The following is a 26,997-nucleotide window of genomic DNA, read 5'->3' as shown; positions in this document are numbered from 1 at the left end:
CGTGCAGGTCGTCCTGACACTCAAGGCTTCTCTACTAGACCGAAAGTCAGCTCCCCCCAGCTTCCCCCAGTTACACGTTAATTGCACGTCATGACCAAGTTGCGCGCACAAGTAGGGTAAAGGTTCCCGCTGACCGCGCAGACCCCCTCCATGTATCCACCCACCTATGACTCACCTATGACTCCTCAAAGTGAACGCCTTCTTACACGCCCTTTTGCACGGCCCATGTGCTCTTATCTCTCTCTTTCGCTTGCTGTGTGTGTCGGGGGGCTCTGTGTGTGGGGGGGCACTGTGTGTGTGGGTCTGTGTATTTGTGTGTGGCTTTGTGTGTGTGTGGCTTTGTGTGTTTGGGGTTCTGTGTGTGTGTATTGGGGGCTGTGTGTGTGTGTGTGTGTGTGGGTGTGTGTGTGGGGGGCTCTGTGTGTGTGTGGGGCTCTGTGTGTGTGTGTGTGGGGCTCTGTGTGTGGGTGTGTGTGTGTGTGGGTTCAGTTCATTAACTTTTATTCGATTATCAATTGTATAATCATAAAAAGTACATAGAGAAAAGACTTTTCAACACAGAAATGAGTTTAAAATGAGAAAAGAAAAAGCATACTAAAAGTAAATTTACAATTTTAAATGTTTCTGATTAATTTAGAACTTTTTGGCGTAATGTGATGACTGCTTTAAGAAAAGTCACTATAAGTTTTGCTTCATAGGGTGTATTCAGAGACTGCAAGAAAAGAAACGCAGAATAGCATTGTCTGTGACCACTAGATCGGAGAAGTGGAATAATCCATGTTTTACGTGGGAGTTTGTAATATTTACAAAATAAAATAACGTGAATCGTTGACTGTGGGGAGATTCCATCACATGGGCAATTCATCAGCTTACGGGACCAGTTTTGAGTTTCCGGAAAAGAAACTAAACGGAAGAAAATGTTAAAACGAAATCTTGTTAATAAGAATTTCTCATTGTTTGATAGAAAATAAGACAAATATGGTTGTATGCCTTTGAAGGATTGTTGTGCACAGATTTTTTCATTGGAGGGTTTTAAGATCTCAACTTGGTTTCGAAGCTCTCTCAGGTGACCCAAGCACATTGATTTTAGGTGTTTCCTGGAGATGTCTTCGATCGTAGCAGGATCTTCAAAATAAGATTTGCTGCCCAGGGGTGTGTGTGGGTCTGTGAGTGTGTGTGGGTCTGTGTGTGTGTGGGGCTCTGTGTGTGGAGGGGCTCTGTCTGTGTGTGGGGCTCTGTGTGTGTGTGTGGGCGTCTGTGTGTTTTTGTGTGTCTCTGTGTGTGTGTGTGTGTGGCTCAGTGTGTGTGTGTCTCTGTGTGTGTGTGTCTGTGTGTGTGTGTGGGGCTCTGTTTGTGTGTGGGGCTCTATGTGTGTGGGGGTCTGTGTGTGTGGGGGTCTGTGTGTGTTGGGGCGCTCTGTGTGTTGGGGGGCTCTGTGTGTTTGGGGGGCTCTGTGTGTGTGTGGGGGTCTGTGTGTGTGCGGGGCTCTGTGTGTGTGTGTGCGGGGCTCTGTGTGTGGGGCTCTGTGTGAGTGCGGGTCTGTGTGTTTGTGTGGTTTGTGTGTGGCATTTGCGAGAGATTAAGCTATTGGCATTGTAAATGACAATGCCATTTATTTATCTGTTTACAAAACCAACACATAAATAAAAAAATTGTCATTTACAATGCCAATAACTCTAACTTTTGCAAAGGCGAGACCTTTGCATTGTAAATGTTTGTTCTTTTGGCAACCCAACTTTATATTCCTTTTCATTAAATGCATTCTCACACTACAGCAGTAAGTGTAAAAATACAAATGTAAGGAATAGGCAGAGTGGGGGCCCAGGGGGTACTGGAACCATACAAAACTAAGCCTCTGTAATCAGTTAACAAAGGCATGTAAATATGCGAATTGTCTTTCAAGACCTGTGAAAAACTCGGGCGTGTCGGAGATAAGACTCCAGACACTGCTCAGCCGAGCGCCCAGCAGCACAAGCTGCAATGCAGCAGCCCGGGCTGAGACACAGGCCGGGGGAAGTGGGAAGGTGAAGCCCTGTAGGCCAGAGCAGAAGTGTGACTGTGAATGCGCGACCCCCTTCACATCACTCCACGACCCCCCTGGGGTCACGCCCCACAGCTTGAAGACCCCTGCCCTAAACAGACACACACAATGGGAGCTGAGGTGTGACTTGATGGGCCATCCTGGGAGGACAAGTGGGAGGAGCTGGACCCAGCCTCACTTACACTTGAATAGACGGTGTCCTATTCCCACACATATGGCTGCATACCCAACTGTAGTGAATCTGGAGCCAGAGGAGGAAGGGCACTACCTCTGTGCACTTCAAATGCTTGTCTTTGAAGTCTACCCCACTTCAGAGGCCAATCTGGGCATATGAACTGGGCCTCAGGTACCACCACTTCAGTACACATCCCTGTGAAGACCCTGCCAGTCTGCTGTGCTGCTGGACTCCTGCTTTGCTGTGCTGCCCTGCTGTTTGCAGTCCCCTGCTTGGGTAAGAATGACTGGGCTTGCATCACTTGAACCCTTAGTGACTCCAAGGGATAGTTTGCTGGCCTTCTGATCTGAAGTCTCAAGGACATAAATGACTTCTAACTTACCTGCTTCTGTAACTGGACTCTGCCATCAGTGAGTCTGCCTTGCCAAGTGGTGCCACCCCAGTCCTGGGCCCTTGGAAGTGAAGCCTCAGGTGCTTGCTCCAGCAAAACCCATGCATCCTCTGATGAGCTGGCGTATCGCCCCCACTGTGTGGATCAACACCAATGCAGCCCGCTTGTTCTACTTTGAAGCAGCCAGGATCAAGTTACTTTTGTTCAGTGGACCTCACTGGGTACCTGTATCCGGTTCGTCCTCCATCGCGGTCAACCATAACTTTTGACTTTGTCACGGTCCGGCAAGACTAGATATCCCAATCAAGCATTTATTGCTTCTAAGCCCTATTTTACAGTGTTTTCTTTAAACATTTATATCTTAAGTTCCACTTATTGGATTTTTTTCGTTTTGGTCTTGTTTTATTTATTTCATTAAGTTAACTTGTTCTAATATGGTGTGGAAGCTTTGTGGTATTTCCACGGCTTTCAAATTTGAATCGTTGTGCAAATATTTTACACATGGCCTCCAAAGTTAAACCTGACTGCTCTGTGTCAAGCTACCAGAGAGTGAGCACAGGTTAATTTAGGGTGTGCTTATGCCTTACCCTGACTACGATTGTTGTTGCTGCTTGACCAGGGCTCACACCCCAGTCAACCAGTAACCCAATTTCTAACAGTGTCACATTGTATAATGGACTCAGTAGGGCTCATATGTGTAGTAGAGGTGGACTACATTAGGAAAACCAGTATGCCGCGCCTCTTAAGACAAGCCTTTTGCAATTCCATTACTTGTGTTTCCATTTTCCTGTCCCAACCATATCACTTAAGCCCGCCATTCGCCTTGATAAAGGGTACAAGAAAAACAACTGGCAGTTAGCTCACTTGTAGTTAAACACAGATTGCATAATTATGGCTGGGGATAAATCAACCCTTGACACACACGTTTATTCATAAATACCCTATGGCACACAAAAGCTTATAAAGGATTATTAGCCCTTTCCAACCAATCACATTTAATTGTGAATTGATCATTCTTGTTTTCTTCGACATAACGCCAGCAATTGTTAAGGATCCTACTGACATCATCAAACCCTACAGATCAACTTAACAGGGTTTCTCTTATAATTTCACACAGCAGCCTGGTCTCCATCTTTTCCTCCGGTGGGATAAGACAATTTAACCCCATTGATACTGTATGGTACCTGTTATTTCACCACATGTTTCATTGCAGTGTCCACACCAGCACATAAACAATTTTCTGGTACCTGAGTGTACATCGTGTTTGCACTATGTTTACCTTTTATTCTTTTCTAGCCTGTATATTTTTGTGTTATACAGATATAATTAATTTTAAACAGATGCGTCTAGTAGTTGTATCAATGGTCTTGATAAAAGCCCCTATGCCTCATTAGAGTGAGGCCATAGTGCAGAAACATGGTGACCTCTACTTGTGGGGTGAATTAACACCCACCTTTTTTTAATCCTTGCTTTGGCACAATAAAGACTCCTCTTGTTCACTTTGAGGTAATTTTAAAAGCCCTACATTCTTCGCTGCATTGAGAGCTCCATACCCTAGTATTACTCATTACGTGGCTCACATAATAACCATGGAATTGAAAAACACCTCATGAACTCCCTTAAATAAGAAGTAGCTCACACCCTGATGGATCTTGATGACCGGTGCCAGGAGGTCTCTTAGGGTGGGTGAGAGCTTTATGTCTTGTTAGCAGGAAGATCTGCATACGACATGTTTGAATCAACCAGTTTTATGAGCAGGGAATGTGTGTAGGTGAATTGGAGGATATATCTCATTGCTACACCTACCCCCTTTCCTTTTGTGTGATTAAGTTACTCCACACTGTGGTACTGCAAATCCTGGAACCTACAGTCTAAATGAGAAGGGGTGTACCCCAAACATCAACTGAAAGGGAGAGAACTGTGGCTCTGCATCCCCAGCACCCACATACTGAATGAGATGGGAGCTACTCCACACAGCCACTGCAAGTGAGAGGATTGTGGTACTGCAGAGCTTGCCATCCAGACTCTCAATGAGATGGAAGTTACTCAACATAGTCATTGAAAATGAGAAAACCGCAGCAGGGCAGCTCCCAGCACCATGAGTGTGAATGAGATGGGAGTTACTCCACACAGCCACTGAAATTGAGAGAACTGTGGCACTGCTGCTCCTGACTCCCACAGTCTAACTGAGATGGAAGGTACTCAAAATCTCCCTGAACTGCAGTACTGCATCTCCTGGCACCCCGAGTCTGAATAAGATGGAAGTCACTCCAAACAGAAACTGAAAGTGAGAGAACTGTGGTCCTGCAGCACTCGGCACCGATAGTTTGAATGAGACGAGGACAAGGACAAACAGGGCCCTGGAGAGTAAAAGAATAATGACATTGCAGCACCCGATACACAAAGTCAGAACAATTTAAGAGACTGCAGATATCATGTCAAAAATACTGTATAGACACCTGGTTCCACTATAGAGTCTGTAGATTTGCAGTACTGTTAAACTAATATTAAGGTTGAAGCCTTGCGGTGCAAAATGTATTACGGCCTACAGTCTGAAATGATAGTATGCATACACATTTCAGATGCTCTGCAGGTTTGACCCCACGGTTTCTTTTGTTTGTTATTCTTTTTATTGATTTAAAAAAAGAAACAATACAGGTCGTCATGATGTTAGTACAATTTACACATATTATCTTCGGTTACACGTTCACGTCGCCCTGCGGCTCCGTTGCAGGAAGCATGTTCTTCATAGTGATTCTATATCAGGCACCCCCTTCATCGCCAGTTCAACAGTAGGGGAGATACAGAGTCCACCTCTATAGCTGTTCCATTTCCCCCACTTTTTGTCCCATTTCTGGAGGCGCCCCCTATTTTTTAACACTGTTTTTTCTGCAAGCATACAGGTATCCAGTTCTTTGGTTCATGACAACAGAGTGGGTCCCCTAGCAGTCCCCCAATGCATTGCAATACATTTTTTGGCCAGTGGGTACTCCATGGAAGCCCATTGTTGCTCTATTACGGTGAGATCCGTGGCCTCCCATATATTAAGGAGCCCCAGTCCCGGAGTTAGTTGTATATTCTTACCTATCGCCTGACACATTTGACCCCACTCTTCCTTTTTTTTTGTAATATATTTTTATTGGTATTTTACATTACAGAAATATAAAAGAAACAAAGTGACAGACTTACCATGTCTGATAGAGAAGATCTGGCTGTGTTTCCTCCAGTGGAAAAGAAAGGTCTAAAACCCCCTTATTTAACTGGGATAGGATTGCTTCTCTCTGTTCCTCATCATGAATAGAGAGCATAGCCTGTAGAAAATAAGTCACACTTAATGAACCAGCCAATGCAAGTGTAGTGCTCAGACTGAGCCATCTGCAAACACTACTAAGAACTCATTCACAAGACAGGGTTAGAACAAACAAAAAAGATTAGCGATAAGCCTTCTAACTACCAATAGATTATCTTCATTCCTCCCACTTACATCTATTTATTTATTAGAAAGTTTTGTATAGCGCAAACATGACCCTAGAGGGTATCAGAGAGCTTTACAGAGGGATGCGACACAGATGAGAGGGGGGAATCGTTGCAGAGTCATAGCAATAGACAAAAATAATAATAGTTGCGTGACAACATGCTAGACAAAAATTGCAGTAGTTACAAAAATTAGCAATAGTTACATAACGACGTAATAGTGGGAAAATGAATAGGACATTAGGATAAGGCGAGGCAAAGTCCTTAGGGCGGTAGTTCCAAAGTGTGCAGCAGGGGAAGTCCTTATGACTGCAGTCCTCTTAGAGTACAGACCAGGGGTTCCAGGAGGGCAGTCCTTCTTCTCTTGATTATTCCAGGCAGGGATATGAGTTGCTGTGCAGCTCTCACAGTTTTTATGCAGTGCTTCTGGGGAAAAGCAGGGGGGCACCGCTGACCAATGGGGTACAGGCTGACACCCAGACATATGACATCTCCTTCCAAAGTGTGGCATATTCTTGACCCAAAAAGCACTACTCCTCCAAAATCCAAAATGGAGAAACTTTCTCCTAGAGGTTAACCCCTTTGCTGCAAGGGTTAATCCCCCGCTGTGCTGGGGGGGAGGGGGACGCGTTCCCGTGGAACGCTCAGCACGGGGAATTATCCCCGCATGCAAGCGTTCCACGGCTCATGACGAGCTGAGCTCGTCATTAGCACCGGAGCGCCGTGGCTCATGACAAGCTCAGCTCGTCATGAGCCTCGAAGAGGTTTATATCTGGCTAATTAATACCACAGGTGGGGCTTAACACTCTCCTTCCAACCCATCTGCTAATCGAATTACAGGGGCTTCTGCCTGGCTGGGAGCGCAGGATGTGGTGGTGAGCCTGTGCTCCCCTAAACTGCCATTCTTTCTTTGAAGACCAGTTTGGCTCATTCACCGCCATTCTGCCTTTTGCTCTGCAGCTTGCAGTTCTTCTCCCACAGGAAATCCTTTGTCTCTTGTCAGGCCACTTTCACATCATTAAGACAGCTTAGCTTTGCCTGGCAGCGGCTGACCAATCACAGCAGGGCTGCTGGAAGGCTGCATTCTGACTTACAAAATAGAAAGTTCTATAACTTATTTTCTGTGAGATTTATAATAAAGCTAACAGTGGCAAGTTGTTGGATTTTTTCTATCATTTTTATACGGTGAAGTATATTTTTAGCTTATTTCTTTCAATAGTTACACTTTTTTTTAACAATCTTTTTATTATCTTTTCGCACAGTTTTCACAGGACAATCATGTTACAATAGTAGGGGGTACGCACCCCTCTGTGCATCATATGTTGTTTACAACTTGCATTGTATATTCTTATACATGTGCCAAAGTGAAACCTAACCGAGACTAACTTTGTTTCAACTTTAAGTGCAGTACTGTCTCTACCTCTCATCTATCTGTCTTCCCATTCTTCCAGAAACTGTATATATATCCCTAGTTAACCCAGCATTTGGCCTCTTACAATTGATTCTCAACTCGCCTTGTTTTGGGATTATTTAGTGATCTATGTGTCATCTCTCAGAATCAGTGTGCCGTCATCCCCTTCTGGTACCCTTTTATTCTCTCTCTCCCCTGCCTCCCGGGACATATTACCCATAAGAGCCGCCACTCTGTCAAGTCTTTTTCCAGCTTGTCGTCCCTACGGGCCTTTTTCATAAGCAACTCTTCTGCTTGGGCCCATTCCATCATATCTCCATGCCATAGGTCAATGGAGGGTGGTCTCTGGGCTATCCAACCAATTGCTACTCTCTGCATTGCAAGCACTATGTTATGTTATATGATTTGTAAAGCGCACAGCTGCCCCAACAAAGGGGCGTCCCGGCGCTAATCCTGAGCAAAAACAGAACTGAGATCAGAAAAAGAGAGACAAAAAAATATTTTCAAGGGAATAAGTGAGTATTGATGGCTTTCCTAAATTGAAACAACTCCTCCATTTCCCGAATATGGACTGGTAGAGTGTTCCATAGTTTTGCTGCTAAGAAGCGGAAAGAACGTCCAACCGCTCTGCTTCGCTTGAACCGGGGGACCTCAACCAGGTTCTGGCCAGCTGATCGTAGAGCCCGCGTGGGCACATACATATTCAGCAATGGCACTAGCATTTTAGGGGTAGACAGTTTTAAGATTTTAAATGAATTACATAAGGTCTTAAACTGTATCCGCTGAGCTACAGGAAGCCAGTGAAGTTTCAGAATAGTAGCAGAGGTAGAACTAAAACGGGGCAGATCTACTAAGGCTCTAGCAGCCGCATTTTCAATGCGTTACAGACGGGCAATTTCCGCCTTATTAGCACCTAAGAGCAGTGAATAGGCATAGTCCAATCTGGACAACACCATAGATTGAACAATTAGTTGCCTAGTAGCAGAATCAAAGAATTTCAAGACCGCTTTTAGACTACGTAGTATGCCAAAACAGGTGGCGGCAACTTTTTTCGTTTGGGTGCCAAAGCTTAATGCTGAGTCTAACCAGACTCCCAAGTTTTTTACTTCTTTCTTAGGTGTAGGAGCTTTCCCCAAAGTAGAAGGCCACCAGTGGTCTCCCCATAACTCAGTGTTTTTGCCCACCAATAGCACCTCTGTCTAAGCGGCGTTAAGTTGTAAGCAGTTAGCTGTCATCCACTCTGCTACCGCGGCCAGACCTGCATTGAACCTTACATGGTCCATGGTGACACCTTCCGATTGCGTGCCCACTAGCTGCGTGTCGTCGGCGTACGACACAATGTTAAGGTCCCACGCTTTGGCAACAGCAGCCAGCGGCTGAACGTAAAGATTGAACAGGGTGGGGCTCAAAGCCGAGCCCTGAGGGACACCCTGCCCAATAGAGTACGCCCTAGAAAGGAAGGGAGGAGTGGAAACAGGAAATGATCTGTCGGTCAGGAAAGACCTAAACCAGACAAGAGCCATATCCGTGATCCCAGCCTCTTCAAGCCGATGGAGCAGGATCTGGTGGGAGACAGTGTCAAAAGCGGCACTGAGATCCAATAGGATCAGTGCCGCCGTTTGGCCATGATCAAGAGTGGCCCGAAGATGCTCCGTCATAGCCAAGAGCGCCGTCTCCGTGCTATGACCGGCGCGAAACCCATGCTGAGTTTCATCCAGAGTGTCATTGGCATTTAGAACGTTGGTAAGAATAGAGTTTACATGGGCCTCAGCAATCTTCGCAGCCCAAGGAAGCAACGAAATAGGTCTGAAGTTTTCGGGCTTCAAGGGGTCTAAGGTGGATTTTTTAAGTATAGGAGAAACCCATGCCTGCTTCCACTTAACTGGCACAATGGCAGCCGAAAAGGAGGCGTTAATAAGGCTATGCAGCAGGGCTAAACAGTACAGAAAAGAGACTCTGAATTGGGGAGGCTTAAGGGGGTCTGCCGGGGAACCAGATTTAATAAGCTTAGTTAGCTGATCAAATTTTTCCTCAGAGATTTCGGGAATAACCGATAGCTTGGAGACAGGACTAAGACTCGTTGCCAAGCTACAGCAAGGCTGCGTCACAGGGGTAAAGGCTTGATAAATACCACAGATCTTCTCCACAAAAAAGGAAGCTATCTCTTCGCACTGAGCTGCTGAAGTGAAAATATTGTTAGCAGATTTTTTTGTGCTGAGTTCTTTAAGAATCTTAAAAATAACCTTCGAGCTAATTTTTTATTTCGGTGGCATAGTACTCCGCCCGAGTCCTGCAGATGGCTTTATGATATACCTTAAGTTCTTTTAGATAGCAGGTCTTTCTTTCAGAGGAATAATCTTTTCTCCAGTCGCGTTCGTATCTTTTGCAGATCTTCTTGAGGCCCGCCAAAGTATCGTTGTACCAAGGATTGGCGTCCTGCATGTGACCTTTACCCCATGTTGCAGGAATAAATCTATCCAGTGCCTGGGTTAACCAAGTGCAAAAAGAGTCATAACCTGTTTCAATATCAGCAAAAGGGCCCAGTGGATCAGATTCCAAAAGGGCATGAAAGTCCGCTAAGCGGAGCTTACGCCAGGGTCTTTTGCGCACAGCTCTTTGAGTTTTACACATGTGAGGGGTAGAGATACAAAAAGTCAGTTCAACTAAAAAATGGTCTGACCAAAGCATGGGTGTAGGGGTGGTGGTGCTGGATGACTCGATATTAGTAAAAATTGGGTCCAACATATGGCCTCCGATGTGGGTTGGACCTTTAACTAATTGGAAGAGCTGAAAGGCGGCTAGATCAGCAATCAAAGTGCGAATCGTCGGTTCTTGTTCCAACTCAAAAAGAAAGTTAAGGTCGCCCAAAATGCTAAAATTAGCTGACTCCATGGCAAACGCTTCTACAGTCTCCAAGAGAGAAATATTAAACCCGCACATGGGTCCAGGGGGCCTATATATTAATAACCCTGAGAAGGTAAAATGAGCATTGATAGTGATGTTAAAATGACCACATTCACCACCTTTCAAGTTAATCTTCTCAAAAAGGCAGGAATAGGCCAATCTAGTAATCACAGCAATGCCACCACCTCTAGCCTGCCTACTTATCAAAGTGATCGAATATTCAGGTGGAAGTGCTAAGTTTGAAATAGTCATCAGATCGTCACTCATCCATGTTTCCGTAAGGAAAAGGATATCCAGGGATTCGTCCTCTAGGAGATCAAATATTTCCGCATGGTGCTTCGGTAACGATCTCACATTCAGCTGGAGCACCTTTAGTCGTTGCTGTGCAGGAGATGTACCAAGAACTCCTATAGTAGTAGGAGTAGAGAGAGTGAATTGATCACAAATACACGTTACCGGGCCACTCATGGGATCAAAGGGGGCCAAACAACCCTGGAGCTTAGAGGGACACAGACTAAGCAACTCATCTCTTGAGTAGAATCCCTTTCCTGGGAAATCTACACCACCATCTCTGGCGAGAGGCGCTGGACTGGCACGGACGGGCGCAGACGGGCTTGCCCTTGGCACGCCCGCTGCGTGGACGAGATCCAATGCACATTTATGGGGCGTGAGGAGGGCGGGAAGATGAACAACTGGTCCGCATCCCTCTGAGTTCCCCCAAGATGGCGGCTTGCCCCCTCTCCAGTCCGGCGTCAGCAAGTAATCTGCTGTGCGAAGACCAGTGATCGGGACGCAGTGGAGCTAGGGCAGATCAGCCCTCAGACCGCAATGCAGGTAGAAATGCGCTAATGCAATTTACAGATTAAAAAATACACCAGTTTTACAATTTGACAGTTTCTAACATACAATCTCCCGGCTTCCGCCTCAGGAGAGTTTCGCCACAAGATATGCGCGCGGACGCTTCGGGTGTAATTTTAAATCCCTGGGAGGGCGGGAAGATGAACAACTGGTCTACAACCCTCCGAGTTCCCCCAAGATGGCGGCTTGCCCCTCTCCAGTCTGGCGTCAGCAAGTAATCTGCTGCGCGAGGACCAGGGATTGGGACGCAGTGGAGCTAGGGCAGATCAGCCCTCAGAACGCAATGCAGGTAGAAATGCGCTAGTGCAATTTACAGATTAAAAAATGCAGCACTTTTACAATTTGACAGTTTCTAACATACAGTCTCCCGGCTTACGCCTCAGGAGAGTTTCGCCACAAGATAACTCGCACTAGTGCCAGCTGCAAGTATTTCCAACATATCCTACCCTCCCTTGGCTTCTTCACTATATATAATAGACATTCCCATCTATGGCTTCCTGGATCAGGCAGGTCACCTCCTTCATTCTTTCTGCCACCTTCTGCCAGCATTGGAGGACCCCACTGCATCCCCATGCCACATGGAAGAATGTTGCACCATCCTTTCCACAACTGGGAAAGTTACTCCATCTCCAGGATTAAGACTGGTACCGCAAATAGAAATATGCGATAAATGTAAGAAAATTATTCCTTGCAGCTTTGACACCTATAGATCCTTATAGACTTTTTTGTAATAAAACTTAAAATCCCTCATTTGATGTATACTAATCCATTTTCCATATACCTTTTTAGATTGAACAATTTTAATGTAGTCCTGAGGAAGGTGTTTCATCGATCAAAGCACCGAAACGCGTCGACAATACTGGCTATTTTTAATTGTTTTTCTACATGTTGATATATTGAAATATATTGAAATGTGCTTGTGACTGATTTTGATATATGTAGGAAATTTTATGTACAAGACTTTGTCTATATTATGAAGGATATTCTTTTAATAAATATGGTTTTTTAATGAATATTATCCCTTTTGGTATAATTTATGTTGTGTTTAGTATACATGTTATTGAGGACAGAAAAGTTCTATAGGCTGGTGTCTTGCTTTACAAACTATACTCAAGCTTCTATTTAAGAAACCACAGAAAGGAACCCCCCTTTTTTGTCTTAATATTTCCCAGTCCTTTCTGGGTTTGTCAGGGAAAACTCTCTCTTTTTCCAGAGTACCCCTCCCATGTATCCCAGACATCACCGCCGGTTTTCACACATCCTGAAGGTCTCCATTGGGATTCAGGTTTCTTCTTCTACCATTGCCAGTTCTGGTGTCCCGAGGCCGTGGCCTCTGTACTGGCCCCAGTGCTGTCGGCCCCCTCGTCTCCCTGTTGGACCGCCATCAGCGAACTATCTTCCTGCACTTCGGTCCAGAGGGTCTGCGTGTTCGTACCGGATGATTTCTCATTGGACAGGCTCCAATTTTCTGCCCATCGGGTTTTTCCTTTAAGTGTTCCTTTGGTTCTTAGGGTTCCCCTTTTTCGTATAGGCATCCAGTCCCAGGCCTCAAGCCAAGTCCAGACTTCCTCAGGTTTTTCGAAGAAGTGGGTTTTCCCTTGTGTCACCACCCAGAGTTTGACTGGGAACATAAGCATATACTGCAGCCCCATTGCTCTGAGTTTCTGCTTCACTCCCCACAAAGGACTTCAGTTGTGCCTGTACTTTCCAAGTATAGTATTGGAATATCATAATGCTGTGATTTTCAAACGACAGAGCTTGAGTTTCTCTTGTGGTTCTGAGGATACAGTCTCTGTCGCAGAAGTTGAAAATGTGCGCAATTATGGGCCGCAGCGGTGCTCGGGACGGGGGGGGGGGGGTTGGGGGAACACCTACCACCGTAAACACTGGCGACAACTCCTTAGGCACAGTGGAAAATATCATTCCCAAGCAACTTAAGATATACACAAAAGTAAATACTAGTAACTATTGCACAAAATAAGTTCAAACAAAAGATAAAAAGAGTAACAAACTTTAATCAAAATTATAAAATACATTCATTTGGACGATACTTTTCAATTGTTTAAAATATTTCATCGAATAAAAACCAATCGGAGGCAACGTGCAGGGGGTCCTTGTTACCTACATATGGACAACTCCTTAGGCTTCAGAGTGCTGCGTATTCAGCCTGGACAAAAGAGTCTGTCGACCCCCCTCTGCACTATCCGGGAACCCCAGTAGGTGCAGATTATTCTGCCCTGTCTTCTTGTCATGGCTGTGAGTTTTCCGTTCTGTTCCTTTAATGTCCTAACCTCCTGCACCACATTATCTATTGTTTGTTCGTGCAGAGTGACTTTCTCTGACACCTTTCAGAGGTCCGCATGAAGGAGTCCTACCTCAAAGGACACTGTATCTATTTTGATATCCAGGGCGCTGCATGTGCCTTATATCACTGCCATAAGTTCCGCTCTGGAGGGTTTCGGGGCATTCTCCGCATCCTGGGTCTGCTGCATGATCCTCTGCGGCGGAGCCAGTGGCTGCGCATATTGAGTTATGGTGTTATTCTGGTGTCCTGCGTTTGTTTTGTCCTTCCAATCGTGATCCTACTGTGGTCGCATCCCCTGTGCTCTTCCGAGTGGGAGTCCAGTGGAACACAGGCCGGCCACCCCGTCTTGTCTGTTGTGGGCTCATCAATGTGCCTGCGCCATGTCCGCCAGGAGGCGTCCAATTATGTGCTACTACTTCTCCTGCACACCATCTTGTGGTGGCTCTAGGGTCCCAAGCCTCGCCCCCTTCGCCCTCTGTTTTTTCCCCCTGATTGTGCTTGTCCAACCCTTCCACCTTCTTTTGGCCCCTCAGTGTCCCACTGAACAGGACAGTTGTGGTGATCTGTATTGCTATTGCTATCACCTCATCACCCTGTGATGTCACCCTTTGGATTCCCTTGTACCGAAGATTCCTCCCCAGTGTTCCCTGTTTGGCAGTTGCAGCTGCTGTGTCTTCCCCTCTAGCTGGACGGCTCTCTTCTCCTGAATAAATCCTGATCTACAACTTCCTGCCTCCGCCTCATCTTTACATTGGCGACGAGGATGGTCAGCGGTTCTTCAGCTGCTGTTTCAAGCTTCATAACAACTCTATCACGGAAAACGTTTTGAAATTCAGGACTTTTCGTTTTTTCTTCCTATGATTTTCATCCTCATGTGAGTACATTTACTAATTACTTTCTCCACTGTACTCACCCAGAGCCGTCGCAGCCACTGAACTCTCGTTGTCTTAATTGGCCCTGCTACTATTCTGCCAATTAAATTCATCTTCGCGCCTCCTCACTGCGCGTTACCCAGCCTTGCGCTATCTACTTTGTTCCCTGTGCCAGCCCGCACCGCTCCCACCAACTGATCCTCGTTAGACTTTTCTGCCACCTTTCAAAGACTTTCTTACTTTATTCCTCGCACCTTCAACGCTACGTGCATCTCCTCCGTTTGTTCCTCTCCCTTCGGGCTGCGCCTCAGAATGATGACGCAATAGAACTTTCACGTTCAGGCTCCGTCAAGCAATCGAGCGTCTTCACGCATTACGCTTACCGGTCACCATAGCAACTTTGACGCTCTTCCTGCTTGTCAACCACTGCCTGACTTTGAAACGTCACAAAGGCTTCTCCTCGCTGCACTCAGCTGTTCGGTCATCGAACCTCGAAACGTCACAAAGGCTTCTTCTTGCTGCGCACAGCTGTTCAGTCTTTTTGCCTTTTTCTTCACGGATGCAACTTTCTGTACTTTGCTTCATTCATTACGCTGATGCGCACAGCTCAAGCGCACAGCGGATTAAACAGCACACAGCGGATTAAACACTTTTTCAAATTATTTACTCCTCTTCAGGCTTATGTACCCAACTCTTGCATACTTGTTATAAAAAAAAGAGGAACTACAACTCCGCGCTGATGCGCACAGTTTTCACTCTCTTCATCAATATTTGCACATCAAAGTGCACAACATCTACAACACTGATGTGCACAGGTTTACACACTAATATCTACAACATCTTCGTTTACACGCTGATGTGCACAGCATTTGCACACTGATGTGCACAGCATTTGCACACTGATGTGCACAGTTTTCACACGCTAATGTGTACAACATCTTCGTCTACACGCTGACGTGCACAGCTTTTGCACACTGATGTGCACAGTTCTTGCAACCTACTGTGTACATTATTTGCCTTGTCATTGTTTTAATATATATATATTTTTTTTGTGTTGTTAGCTTATTTCTTTTGATTAAAACTCTTTTTCCAGAGGAACATAGAAGATATCATTATGCAAAGCGTTTCTCCTCCAGCTCCTTTTCTTCAGACTCCTGGTGATCCTCCTCTCGAATGGAAGCTATGGTTACGATCCTTCATGGCCTACTTAGGTGCCATTGATGGTCTTAGATATCGTGCTGAAAGGAAAAAGAGTTTAATGTACTATCATCTTGGTGTGGAAGGCCAGAATGTCTTTGACCATCTTCCGCCTTATGTTCCCCCTCCTGGTGAAGCCCCTGATGAATTTGACATTGCCATAGCCAAATTAGACAAATACTTTGTTAAAACCAAAAACATGGTCGTACATCGTTACAAATTCTTCACCAGGGCTCAAAAACCTGAAGAAAGCATTGACACATTCGTTACTGCTTTGAAAATTCTTGCTTCTAAATGCGAATTTGACAATTTCACCTCTCAACTTATTAGGGATCAACTTGTTGCTCGCTGTTCTTGTAAACAAATCCAAGGGAAATTGTTATCCTGCAAGGATCCTTCTCTTGAGAAAGCTATTGACATAGCCAAAAGTATTGAGACATCCTTAGAAGATTCCAAAAAATTAGAGGTTTCCCTTTCCAACACTTCCATTTCTGGTGCTGTTTCCACTAAAATGCCTGCTCCCATCAAGACTTCTAATTTTGTTCCTCGTGATTCACGTGGTTATTTTAGAAGAATGGGAAATACCAGCACCAGAAGACCCTTTATGCCCAATAGACAATTCAGTCAAAACACTTTTTGTTTTAGATGTGGCTCTTCTTACCATTTTTCAAATTTCAAAAATTGTCCTGCTGCCAACCAACAATGCAGTCAATGTGGCAAAAATGGTCATTTCTCAAAGGTCTGCATGAGAGGTAGAAGAAGTGATGTGCGTTGTGTTATGAATGAGAATGATTCTTCCCCTGATTTAAATTCTTTTGGGCATTCAACTGAACATTCAGAATGTGATGTAACCAATCAGGAATATGTAGTTGTTGTGAAAGACAATGATATTGTTAGTCGTACTTTTCTTGTCCCTGATCCTGAAGTTGATGCTACTATTGATAAACATCATATTCAACTACTTGTAGACACCGGTGCCCGCATCACTATTGTTTCTCACGAAAAGTATTCTCACTTCTGGTATGACAAGTGTTTACTTCCTCCTGATGTTCTTTCCGTAGCCTTTGAGGGAAGTAAAATTAACCTTTTAGGTTATTTCTGGGCTGAAATTTCCATTTTTGGCAAATTTATCAAAGGGAAGGTTTATATTGCCAAGCGAGGCATCAACTTGCTAGGTCTCATTCATCAGGCAGAATTTGGCGTCACTATTAAACCTGGTCTACCCAATCCTGTTTTTATTGAAGAGTGCAATATTCCCTGTTCTATGCCTTCATCCTCTGCCCCTGTTTGTAACATTTCGAATGAAAGTGTGGGAACACAAATATAAAAAAGTTTTTGAAGACCGTCTCGGTAAAATCACCAATTTTCAACATTTCATCAAAGTAAAAGATGGCATTACTCCAATCAAACACAAACTTAGAAATGTCCCACTCAGTATCAGAGAGGACTTGTCCAAGCATTTAAAATCCCTGTGCGAACAAGGAATTATTGAAAAGGTTGAATCGACATTATGGCTTTCTCCTATTGTTCTTGCTAGGAAAAGGTCCGGTGATCTTAGGATGTGTGTGGATTTACGCAGTCTCAATCAGGCTATCTGGGTTGATGGCTTTCCTCTTCCTCGCATTGAGGATTTAATAGCAAAAGTAGGTTCATCCACTTGGTTTTCGAAATTTGACTTAAAAGCAGCCTACCACCAGATTGTGTTGCATCCCCTCTCACGACACCTCACTGCCTTTGTCACACCCGATGGTGTTTTCCAATTTCGTCGCCTTCCTTTCGGGTTGGCTTCTGCTGCCGCTGTCTTCCAGCGCATCATGTCAGAAATGTTTCAGGAACTTTCCAATGTAGTCGTCTTCCAAGATGATATTCTTATTTTCACTCAATCTGAGAGCGAACATGACAAGGTCATTGACCAGGTCTTCCACATTCTGGAACATAGAGGTGTGACCTTACAGAAGAGTAAGTGTGTTTTCAAAACGAGAGAAGTGGAATACCTTGGTCATATCATTTCTGAAAGTGGCATCAGGCCTAGATCTGGTCTTGTGAAAAGTATCATTGAAGCTCCTGCCCCTTCCAACAAGGAACAGCTTTTGTCCTTTCTTGGTCTTTGTGAGTTTTACTCAAAATTCATGAGAGACTATGCTAAGACCACCGAATGTTTTAGGCTCTTACTTAAAAAAGGTGCCACCTTCAGCTGGTCTGATGAGTGCGAAAAAGGCTTTCAGCTCATCAAAAAGCACATTACCAATGCTCCTGCTCTTCAACCTTTCAATGGCAACAGAGAAACCGTTGTCACTGTTGATGCTTGCGAGTATGGCTTAGGAGCTGTTCTTTCTCAAGTGGCCTATGGTAAAGAATTTACTGTCGGATTTGCCTCCAGGACCCTCCGCCCTGTCGAGAGGAAATATTCAGTTATAGAGAAGGAACTGCTTGCTTGTGCTTGGAGTGTTGAGAAATTCAAGTCTTACCTATGGGGTAGACCATTCATTCTTCAAACCGACCATCGTCCTCTTGTTGATATTTTGTCTGGCAGAAACGTCAATCGCACCACTGCACGTTTGGCTAGACTTTCCACTAAACTATTGGAATTCAATTTCAAAGCTATTTATATCCCTGGTGAAAAAAACAGACGGGCAGACTGCTTGCCCAGGTTACCCTTACAAGAACCTGATGAGAATGACGAAACTGACATTGAGGAATGTTTTGTGGCCAATATCTCTCAAACCTCTGTTTCTTTCGCTGAATGTGACTGGATCAAGGCTGTTGAAAATGATACCATCCTCAAAGATGTCATTTCTTTCATACAAAAAGGTTGGCCCAAAGAAAAATCCCTTTCTCCTGAACTTCAAATTTATTGGAAAATTAACTCTGAACTTTCTTTGGAAAATGGCAAAATTGTTAGGGGTGATAAGTTCATTCCCCCTTCTGTTTACAGAGAAAAAATTATCGCTGATGCACATGCTGGACATCTAGGTGCCACCATCACTAAGAGAAATGTCAGATTGTTGAAGCCATCAAACTCTGTTCACGTTGCAACACCAGTGACAAAGTTCTTATCTTAGAAGGTGTTTCTAATTCTGTTGTCCCCCCTCCCGCTAGGGCCTGGCAAAAAATTGGTCTGGACTTTTTAGGTCCGTTCCATGTACTTCCCAACACCTCCAAATACTTCCTGGTCCTTGTTGATCATCTTTCCAGGTGGGTCGAAGTTGAACCCATCAATGTTCCCAACTCCAAGAGTGTTATTGATTGTTTAAGCAGAATCTTCCTCAGGGAGGGGTGTCCAGAAGAAATTCTCACTGACAACGGGGTACAATTTATTTCTAAGGAAATGGGTGTCTTCCTTAATAATTGCTGTATTAGACATACCAGAACTCCGTTGTACCATCCCCAGAGCAATGGCAAAACCGAGAGATTTAACAGAGTTATTGTCGAATGTGTGCAAGCTGCTTTCAGGTCTAATAACTGTATTTTCCAAGCTGTAAAAGATCTTATATGGTCTTATCGTATTTCTCCCCACGTTGCCACGGGTTTTTCTCCTTTCGAACTAATGAGAGGAAGAAAAGCTTGCTCCCAAGCTTTCCCCTTTTGGATGGTCAAGAGTCTCCACCGGGGCTGTGATTTAGAAGCAGTGTGGGAATGTGCCAACAAGAAATCTTCTAGTTCCCTGCCTTGCTTTGTTGAATCTGAAAAAAAGTCTTCTCATAACATTCATGCTGGTGATTGGGTTAGAATCAAGAATCCTGTCATTGTTAAAAAAGGTTTTTCAAAATTTCTCGAATCCCAACAGGTTGTTGATGTTCGCAAGAATGCTGTCAAACTGTCTAATGGCAATTGGTGGAGCACTTCTCGGGTTGCTAAAGATCCCTCCCGTGCAACTGCTCCCTCATCAAATTCTAACCTTGGTAATGGCTCAAAAGAAGATTCTTGTGTCAATAATGGCAATGGGTTAAGGAAAAGTTTGAGGGCAATTGTGAGGCCCAACAAATACCGTGATTATATCTGATTTGCTTCTTCTTATTGTTTCACTGTGTTCCTTAAATTGTTTTTTTTTTAAAAAGGGGGGAGGTGTGTGGTGATCTGTATTGCTATTGCTATCACCTCATCACCCTGTGATGTCACCCTTTGGATTCCCTTGTACCGAAGATTCCTCCCCAGTGTTCCCTGTTTGGCAGTTGCAGCTGCTGTGTCTTCCCCTCTAGCTGGACGGCTCTCTTCTCCTGAATAAATCCTGATCTACAACTTCCTGCCTCCGCCTCATCTTTACAACAGTCTTACCCTGTCTCGTGCTCACCCGGTTCTGTCCTCCGAGATTGTACTGGTCAGCTTCTGTTGTGGGGGAGGGAGGCGCTTATAGCTCCCAGGGCCGGCCTGTCTCAGTGAGGGCAGCGGCTCCTTACTCCATTCACCCTGTGGTGTCTGCTTTAGATGTCCAAGGGTAAGGCTGCAAAGGGAGAACGCCCCAGTCCTGTCACAACCTCGCTGTTTCCGTCTACGGGACCGCTACACTCCTCACTGGTTCAGGCCTCACGCCATTTGTACATACTTCCCCGTTCGCTGGGTCAGTTCGCCTTTTCCTTTTTTTCCTCTGCTCGTTGCTGGTTGTATCTGCCAGCGTCCCTCCCTTCACTGCCAGCCTGTTTGGGCCTCCGCACGCACTGTCCGGGCTTTGATCCGCGGGTTCTTGGTGGTTTCTGCGGCTGCCTGCAGTGTCTCTACTTTTTCAGGAATCCAGGGGGTCTGACTCGGGTTTCTGGGCCCCCGCGGTTCACTTCCACACTGTCACAGGGTCAGGCCCCGCACGTCTCTCTGTCTTTCCAGTATTCGAGAAGCTCTGCTCCAGGCCCGTTTCTCTGCAAGAGCCTCGATTGTATCTTCCGCTGCTCTCACCATGCAGACCCCCCTCTGTGATCGCCTACATCATCCTGCTGTTCACCTTTCAGGCCCGTAACCGCATTTGCGGTGCCTCCGATCTCGGCCTTTCGGTAGCTTCCTCTCAGGCAGCGGCTCCCTGCTGTCCTGCCACACTCACTGTCCTGGCAGCTCAGTTATGCCTGCTGCCACTAAGTTTGTTTCACTTGTCATTTTTGTCTTTGAATTTTTTTGTTTTTAAGTGGAATATAACATTGTGTATAAATGTGTTTTTGTAAATGTGGTTCTGTAAATGGAAGTTTTCTTTTCTAAGACATGAGCAAATATTTATTTCCTTCGCTAATCTAAATAATTTAAAATAAGATAAATAAAGCAATAAGAACCCTAGAATTGATGGTCTAGGCTAGGGTATTCGCTTTAAAGTGTGCAGACTAGTCCTTCTGGACACACTCTTTTCTCTTGTATTTACAGTGGTCCAGTCCAGGAGGTTTTAGGACCCGAGCCTTCTTTGTTCTCAATAAAGTTGTTACGAGGCACCTGGGGGACTCCTTAGGGGTGACTTAGATGTAAAAATAAGGTACCGTTCTCAGCAGGTACTAGGAAGCATTTAAAGGGGAACAAACGTATAAGGCTAATCGATATTTTAGTTTTAGCAAGCACTCAGTATGACAACAACCCCCATCTTGTGTTCTGTAGTAACTGAATGTTCTTTGACTCAGTTTTGGTATGGTATTATATGGTGGTGCTCAAAATATGTCGATCGCAGGCCTTCTCTTCTTAAGCCACTAAACTAATTCTTCCTTCATGTCAGTAGATAATATTGTGCTGTTTCAGTATTCGCAAATCTCTAGGTCGCAACTGCCTCAGAGAGTCTGTCTGAGTATTTTATTGCCTCAGGGACAGCACGGATTCCTGGGACAACTTCTTGGCAAGGTCATCAGTAGCATGGCAGGTGGGTGATGGGGCTGTACGCTTCGCCAAAATGGCAGAAAACAGCCGCGACTGCTCCAGATCTGTAGGTAACACAAACTGGTTCCTTAGCTGGTGAACTAAATTTGCTGTGTAGTGTTTTGGCATACATCTAATAGGAGGGAGGATTTTAGAAACGTTCGTTGCCAAGGGCATGATGGCAAATAGCTATGGGTATTTTCGATGTTTAACAAGGAGGTGTGTCTGGAGTAAATAACTTCATATTTTTGGATGACGGAATCTGCATTTTACATATATGTTTCCCAAGCATATTTAAGTGTCAGAATCCGTGGCTTTGGCCAGCTGGCAGTGCCAGGGTAGACTGTCCTCAGTAGTAAAATCATGGAACCCCATATAGAGTAGTTTTTTCTCAGTTGTATACGTTATTTGATAATCTTAAAATAAACTCTACTCGAATACATGAAACCGAATTCTATAGCTGGCGAAGTTATTATTGATGTTCGACAGTTTGAAACAACATTTCTCACAATGCATTCTTCGTTTTTCCTGGAGGACTGGAATGTGTTCTTTCAGTCTTCCAGATACAGTGACCTTATCGAAGCAGAATTTACGGCTCTGAAAACACAATGCACTCATTTAGCAACAAGTAACAAGTTAGCTGGATTCTGCGCTGCCAACCTTCCTGACGCCGAGATATACTGTTCTGATGAATACATATTGCCAAACACATCCAGGGCCAGCGCTGTAGATGGGAGCTAAGTTCCTGCCTAGGCTGAGAACTAACCTCTTAGCTGGATAATTAAGGGGCATATTACCAACAACTAGCGATAATTTTTGTCTCTAACTTGTTTAGAGACAAAAATTATCGCCGCACATCGGCGATTTTTATCGCAGATAAACCTTGCTATTAGCAAGGTTTATCGCAAATGCGATAAAAAACGGCCGCAATGCATGAATATCGCTGAAAAGTCAGCGATATTCATGCATTATCGAGCAAATGCTCTTAGCCATGTTATCCACCTCCCATTGGATAACATGGCTAAGAACTGCTCAGGGCAGGTGTTAGCTTTTGGAGATATTCGCGCTTAGACCAAGGTATGGGGTACTTTGACAAACAAAAAGCATCTGTTTTTCAAGTTGACAAACAGATGTTTATAGTTTGTAAAAGTGCCTATGCCGCGCTTTCACTTTAATAGCTGCTGCACACCTTTCTTTAGATGCCTCTATGAAAGTGAAAGCGCCGCATGGGCAGGCCCAGACTGGCCATAGCGGGCATCGGGCAATCCCCCGGTGCGCTGCACGGGTGGGGGCCGGTTTTAGGCCCCTGGGGGACGATTTTGTTACAGGGCCGTTTTAGCATTGTAAATAGTTACAATGAGGTGATTAGGATTTGCACTCGTAAAGTGAAAGCATACAAAATCGGCCCTGCAACAAAATCGGCCGAAAACCGGCCCTAGCAAAGCGCTCAGCGGCACCTCCTCCCGAGTGGGGAGGGGTAGGCCGGCCGAGCACTTTGCCAGGGCCAGTTTTAATTCCCAGTCCGGCCCTGCGCATGGGAGCTAGTAAAACAAATAATAATAATAAGTAAGCGCGGCCACTATACTTAAAGTGGGCCACGCTGTAAAAATTAAGAAAGAAAGAAAGACGGCCCCTATAGTTAAAGCGGACCGCCATTAGTGAATAAAATAAAAGTGGGTGACGTCCTGCGTCTCAGTGGGTGGAATTGGGGCAAATCATTAAAGAGAATAGTGCTCACAGCCAAGATAAAGTAGTCCGTGTAACAAGGCAAGTAAAAGTTCTAGTCGTTATGGGAGGTAACAAATGCAGACAATGTGGTACCAAGGAGGTACTAGCAAGCCTAATAATGACTCAGAAGCCAGTGTTTACGAAGGACAATGACACAAGCCTGCCTTCTTGGGTGTTACCGAAATGCTTCGGCACCCGCTGGATAATGGGGATACGGCGGCTCTCATTGTGCTTCATTTGAGCGCTGCATTCAACACGGTATCTCACACCGTGTTACTGAAAGATCTACAATCTTTGGGCATTGGTGGCATGGCTCTGAAATGGCTTGATTCCTTTTTGGCTAACCGCACGTTCCAGATCTTTTCCTCTAAGGCCAGCTCCAATATCCATCCTTTCTTATATGGAGTACCACAAGGCTATGTGCTGAGTTCTCTATTATTCAACATCTATGTTAGACCTCTGGCAACGATTGCCGAAGAGGCATGGCTGTCTCTTTTTTTCTATGCTGATGACACCCAGATAATTTTTTCGCTCTCCGCTATGCAAGACTCTGACTCTTCCTCCCTTCAATCTGGTCTGTTCAAAATCGCGTTTTGGATGCAAACAAACTTGCTAAAGCTGAACGGCAAAAAAACTGAAGTCCTGATTTTAGGGAAGAATAAAGATCTCTGGGGTACCCAGCATTGGCCGACAGAAATGGGCACTTTATACTTGCCGTCTCATCAAGTTCGTAACCTAGGCGTCATCATTGATGACCAACTGTCTATGAAACAGCAGGTCGTCAAGGTAGTCTCAACCTGCTTCACCATCCTTAAATGGCTTAAGAAAATCCTTTGGATGCTGCTGGCCTCCCTCAGGGAACCGTAGTCCAGGTCCTTGTCACTTCCAGGCTGGACTACAACAACGCTTTATATCTGGGTGTAAATAAAGAAGTGGTGCAAAAATTGCAGGTGGTGCAGAATGCAGCCGCTTGACTGCTCTAGGAGGAGGCGAGGACGGCCTCCATCTCTGGCTCTCTTCGTGATCTTCATTGGCTCAGGGTAGAGAATCATACTAAACTCAAAGACCTGAGCTACATGTTCAAGATTAAATCTGGCCCAGCCCCTCTTTACCTTCAATCCTTGGTCCATCGTTACGTACCTGCACGTTCTCTCAGCTCTATGTCGCAAGTGAAATTTTCAGTTCCGAGAGTTAGACTAGTGCGCATAGGTGGTCGATCTTTTACCTACCTAGGTCCCTCCCTGTGGAACTCTCTACTCTTGACTTCACGTAATGAAACACTCTATGAGCAGTTTTGCAGAGGACTAAAAACTTGGCTGTTCAACCAGTAATCTCTTTACTTGGCCCCTTTCCTTTCTAGCAGGCGCTGGGAAACCCTTCGGGGTAGCTGTGTGCCATACAAATTTAAATGCATACATACATACATACAAGCCAATTAACAATATGGGCAGGGAGTGTGCTTGGCTTCAAAAACATTCTGGGGTTCAAGTCTCAGGTTCCTCATCTGACAAAATTGTGTGATGTTATTCTCTAATTGCTTTACTTCACTGTGCCTCATTTTAGATCAGTGTCAAATTTGATGGCACCTTGAGTCAGTTCAGGACAACGTAAGTGCTACAGACAAACTTAAATTTAGTAACCGTGATAATACTGAGGCATTAGTTTTACAAAGACATTGGTCTGCATGTAAACATGTCAGGTGTTTAGTTCAGTATACAATCTCCATGAAAGGAGAGAGTGTGTGAATAATTACTCCCTCTTAGGTCGAGCCTAGAGCAGCGCATGCGCTGCTGGCCTCAAGCTTGCGTTCACGATCGGGTGCACGCGCACAGCCGCCATGTGTCTTTTCTCTGGCCTTGCTTTTTTTTTTAACTTCAAGGCAATCACGTCCTCCCCTATGTTAACTGGTGCAATCACATATGGGTGCCACCTTCAGTCATTCTTATGTTTTAAACAATAACATCAATGCCTGGCTTTAAGTGTCCTTTGCTTGTGGTGTTTCAGTCGCTGCCTTGGAATGCAATGCACCGTGGACTGAACAAACAGTGTTCGTGACACAGTGCTTTTTCACAGAGTCACAGATGCATCCACTGCAACTCCTGTTAGAGTTGCAGTAGATGGAACTCCCCGAGCAAAAATATACTCCTTAACAACAACTCAGCACAATCTCTCCCAACATCATGCGATCAGAACTCATGTATGCTGAGGGGCTGCAGGTCTCTGCTTCGCCTTCCACAGATGAGCTCCTGTCCGTGCTCTTCAGTTCGGATTGCGGTCCTTATGTGTACTGACCCCCTCACTCAGCTCTGTTTCTTTTTGGAGGGTGGGGGGTCTCCCGGTTTCCTTCCCGCAAGCTTTCGAGCTTGAGTGAAAAAGGGGAGGTGTAGGAGAGTAGGATCTACTTCCTATGGTCACCCCCACTTTTTGCTGTGATTCTCTGGTTTTTCGACTTTAGTGGGGCTATGGGCCTGCTAATCAGACCCACAGCCCAGCTGTTCTCTCTCTAAATTGATACCATGTACTTTAGGTACATACCAGATTGGTTACTGGGTCACTCTTGTGAGTCTCTGTATAGTGTACTATAGGTACCCAGGGCACAGGTGCACCCTAGGCCTACCAGGGGCTGCAGCATGTATTGTGCCCCCCTGGTTTGCCTTCCAAACTGACACCACATGTCTGTTCACACAGCCTGGGTAAGGTGGTGTAATCACCCCCTACATAGATATAGTATACCTATATCTACCTTATATATAGACACATATGCACCTATAAGTCACTCCGATGGTAGGCCTCGACAATCCTGGAGGCAGAGTGCTTGGTTTCATGTGAGAGGGTGCCCTAGCATTAGGCTTTCGGAACCATCTCTTTATAGCTGTTCTATGATATAGCCATACCATATATTCTTAAGTGCATTATAATCTTCGAGGTTAATGCTAACTTTGGTTTGGCTTCATCAAAACATGTTGTGTAAGGTGTCAAACACTTTGGAATACTACCCCCCGCCAATTTTGGCGGCGGGGGTAGCATTCCACCCTTCTAGAGGGAAAAGACATGTATGTTACTGCTTTACCCGGTTAAAGTTAAACAGAGTCTCAGCATCACAAAATGGATGCTGCTGCCACAGACACGAGTCTGACCTCCTTTAGCTGGGGGAAACTCCAGCAAGGGTGGCCTGGACAATAGGATTCCTGTCCTGGGAGGTGCCAGCACCTGCCAAGACATGTGTTTTGTGTATTGGGGCAGGGAGGGCTGCATTCAGTGAATGCATCTAGACACTGCCTGGAGCACACAAGGTGCTCCATGCATAGCCTGGTTCAAACCAGTTGCTGGGACACTTCAGCCCCAGCTCTGGCACGAAACTGGACAAAGGGAAAGGGGTGTAACCACCCCCTTCTCAGGTCCACCCATAGGAGGGACCTAGGCAGGTAATCCAGCGCCCATCCTTAGTATAAGTATAGGAGCTGTGTCCCCAGGACTTTAGATTATCCTGGAACTAAACTTTGATACAGAACTCTTGGACCTTTGACATTCTATCCCTTGTGGTCAAGGAGGGACCACCCTGTTCAAACAGGCACCAACAGCAACTTTGCCAGTCTGCAGTTTCAAGGCTCCCGCCGGAACCCGAAGACTCTGCGACTCAAGAACTGGACTTCCAGACTTCTGTGACCCGACCCACATCCACAGCAAAGCTGAGACCCGTGGCGGACACGAGAGACGTGGGACCGGACATCTTGGACATCCTGCATTTTGCTACCTGCACTCCTTTCCTGAAGCCTCAGTAAGTCGTGCATTGGGGAACAAGAAGCCCCAGCATCGAGCATCTT

The 26,997-nt window shown here is 45.3% G+C and overlaps 1 protein-coding gene across 4 annotated transcripts in view; it reads right to left on the bottom strand.

Annotated features, from left to right (window-relative positions):
* The window catches only part of MYCBPAP (MYCBP associated protein), a 1,064,843-nt gene that overhangs the window by 163,883 nt on the left and 873,963 nt on the right, over positions 1 to 26,997 (bottom strand). For all 4 annotated transcript variants that reach the window (XM_086930831.1, XM_086930830.1, XM_086930829.1 and 1 more), the window contains exon 15: positions 5,797 to 5,918. In XM_086930831.1, the coding sequence (XP_086786957.1) occupies positions 5,797 to 5,918 (122 nt within the window). The remainder of the gene's footprint in view (positions 1 to 5,796; positions 5,919 to 26,997) is intronic.

This window comes from Lissotriton vulgaris, chromosome 7, assembly GCF_964263255.1.
Source record: "Lissotriton vulgaris chromosome 7, aLisVul1.2, whole genome shotgun sequence".
NCBI lineage: Eukaryota > Metazoa > Chordata > Amphibia > Caudata > Salamandridae > Lissotriton > Lissotriton vulgaris.
This window is presented reverse-complemented; position numbering and strand designations above follow the sequence as displayed.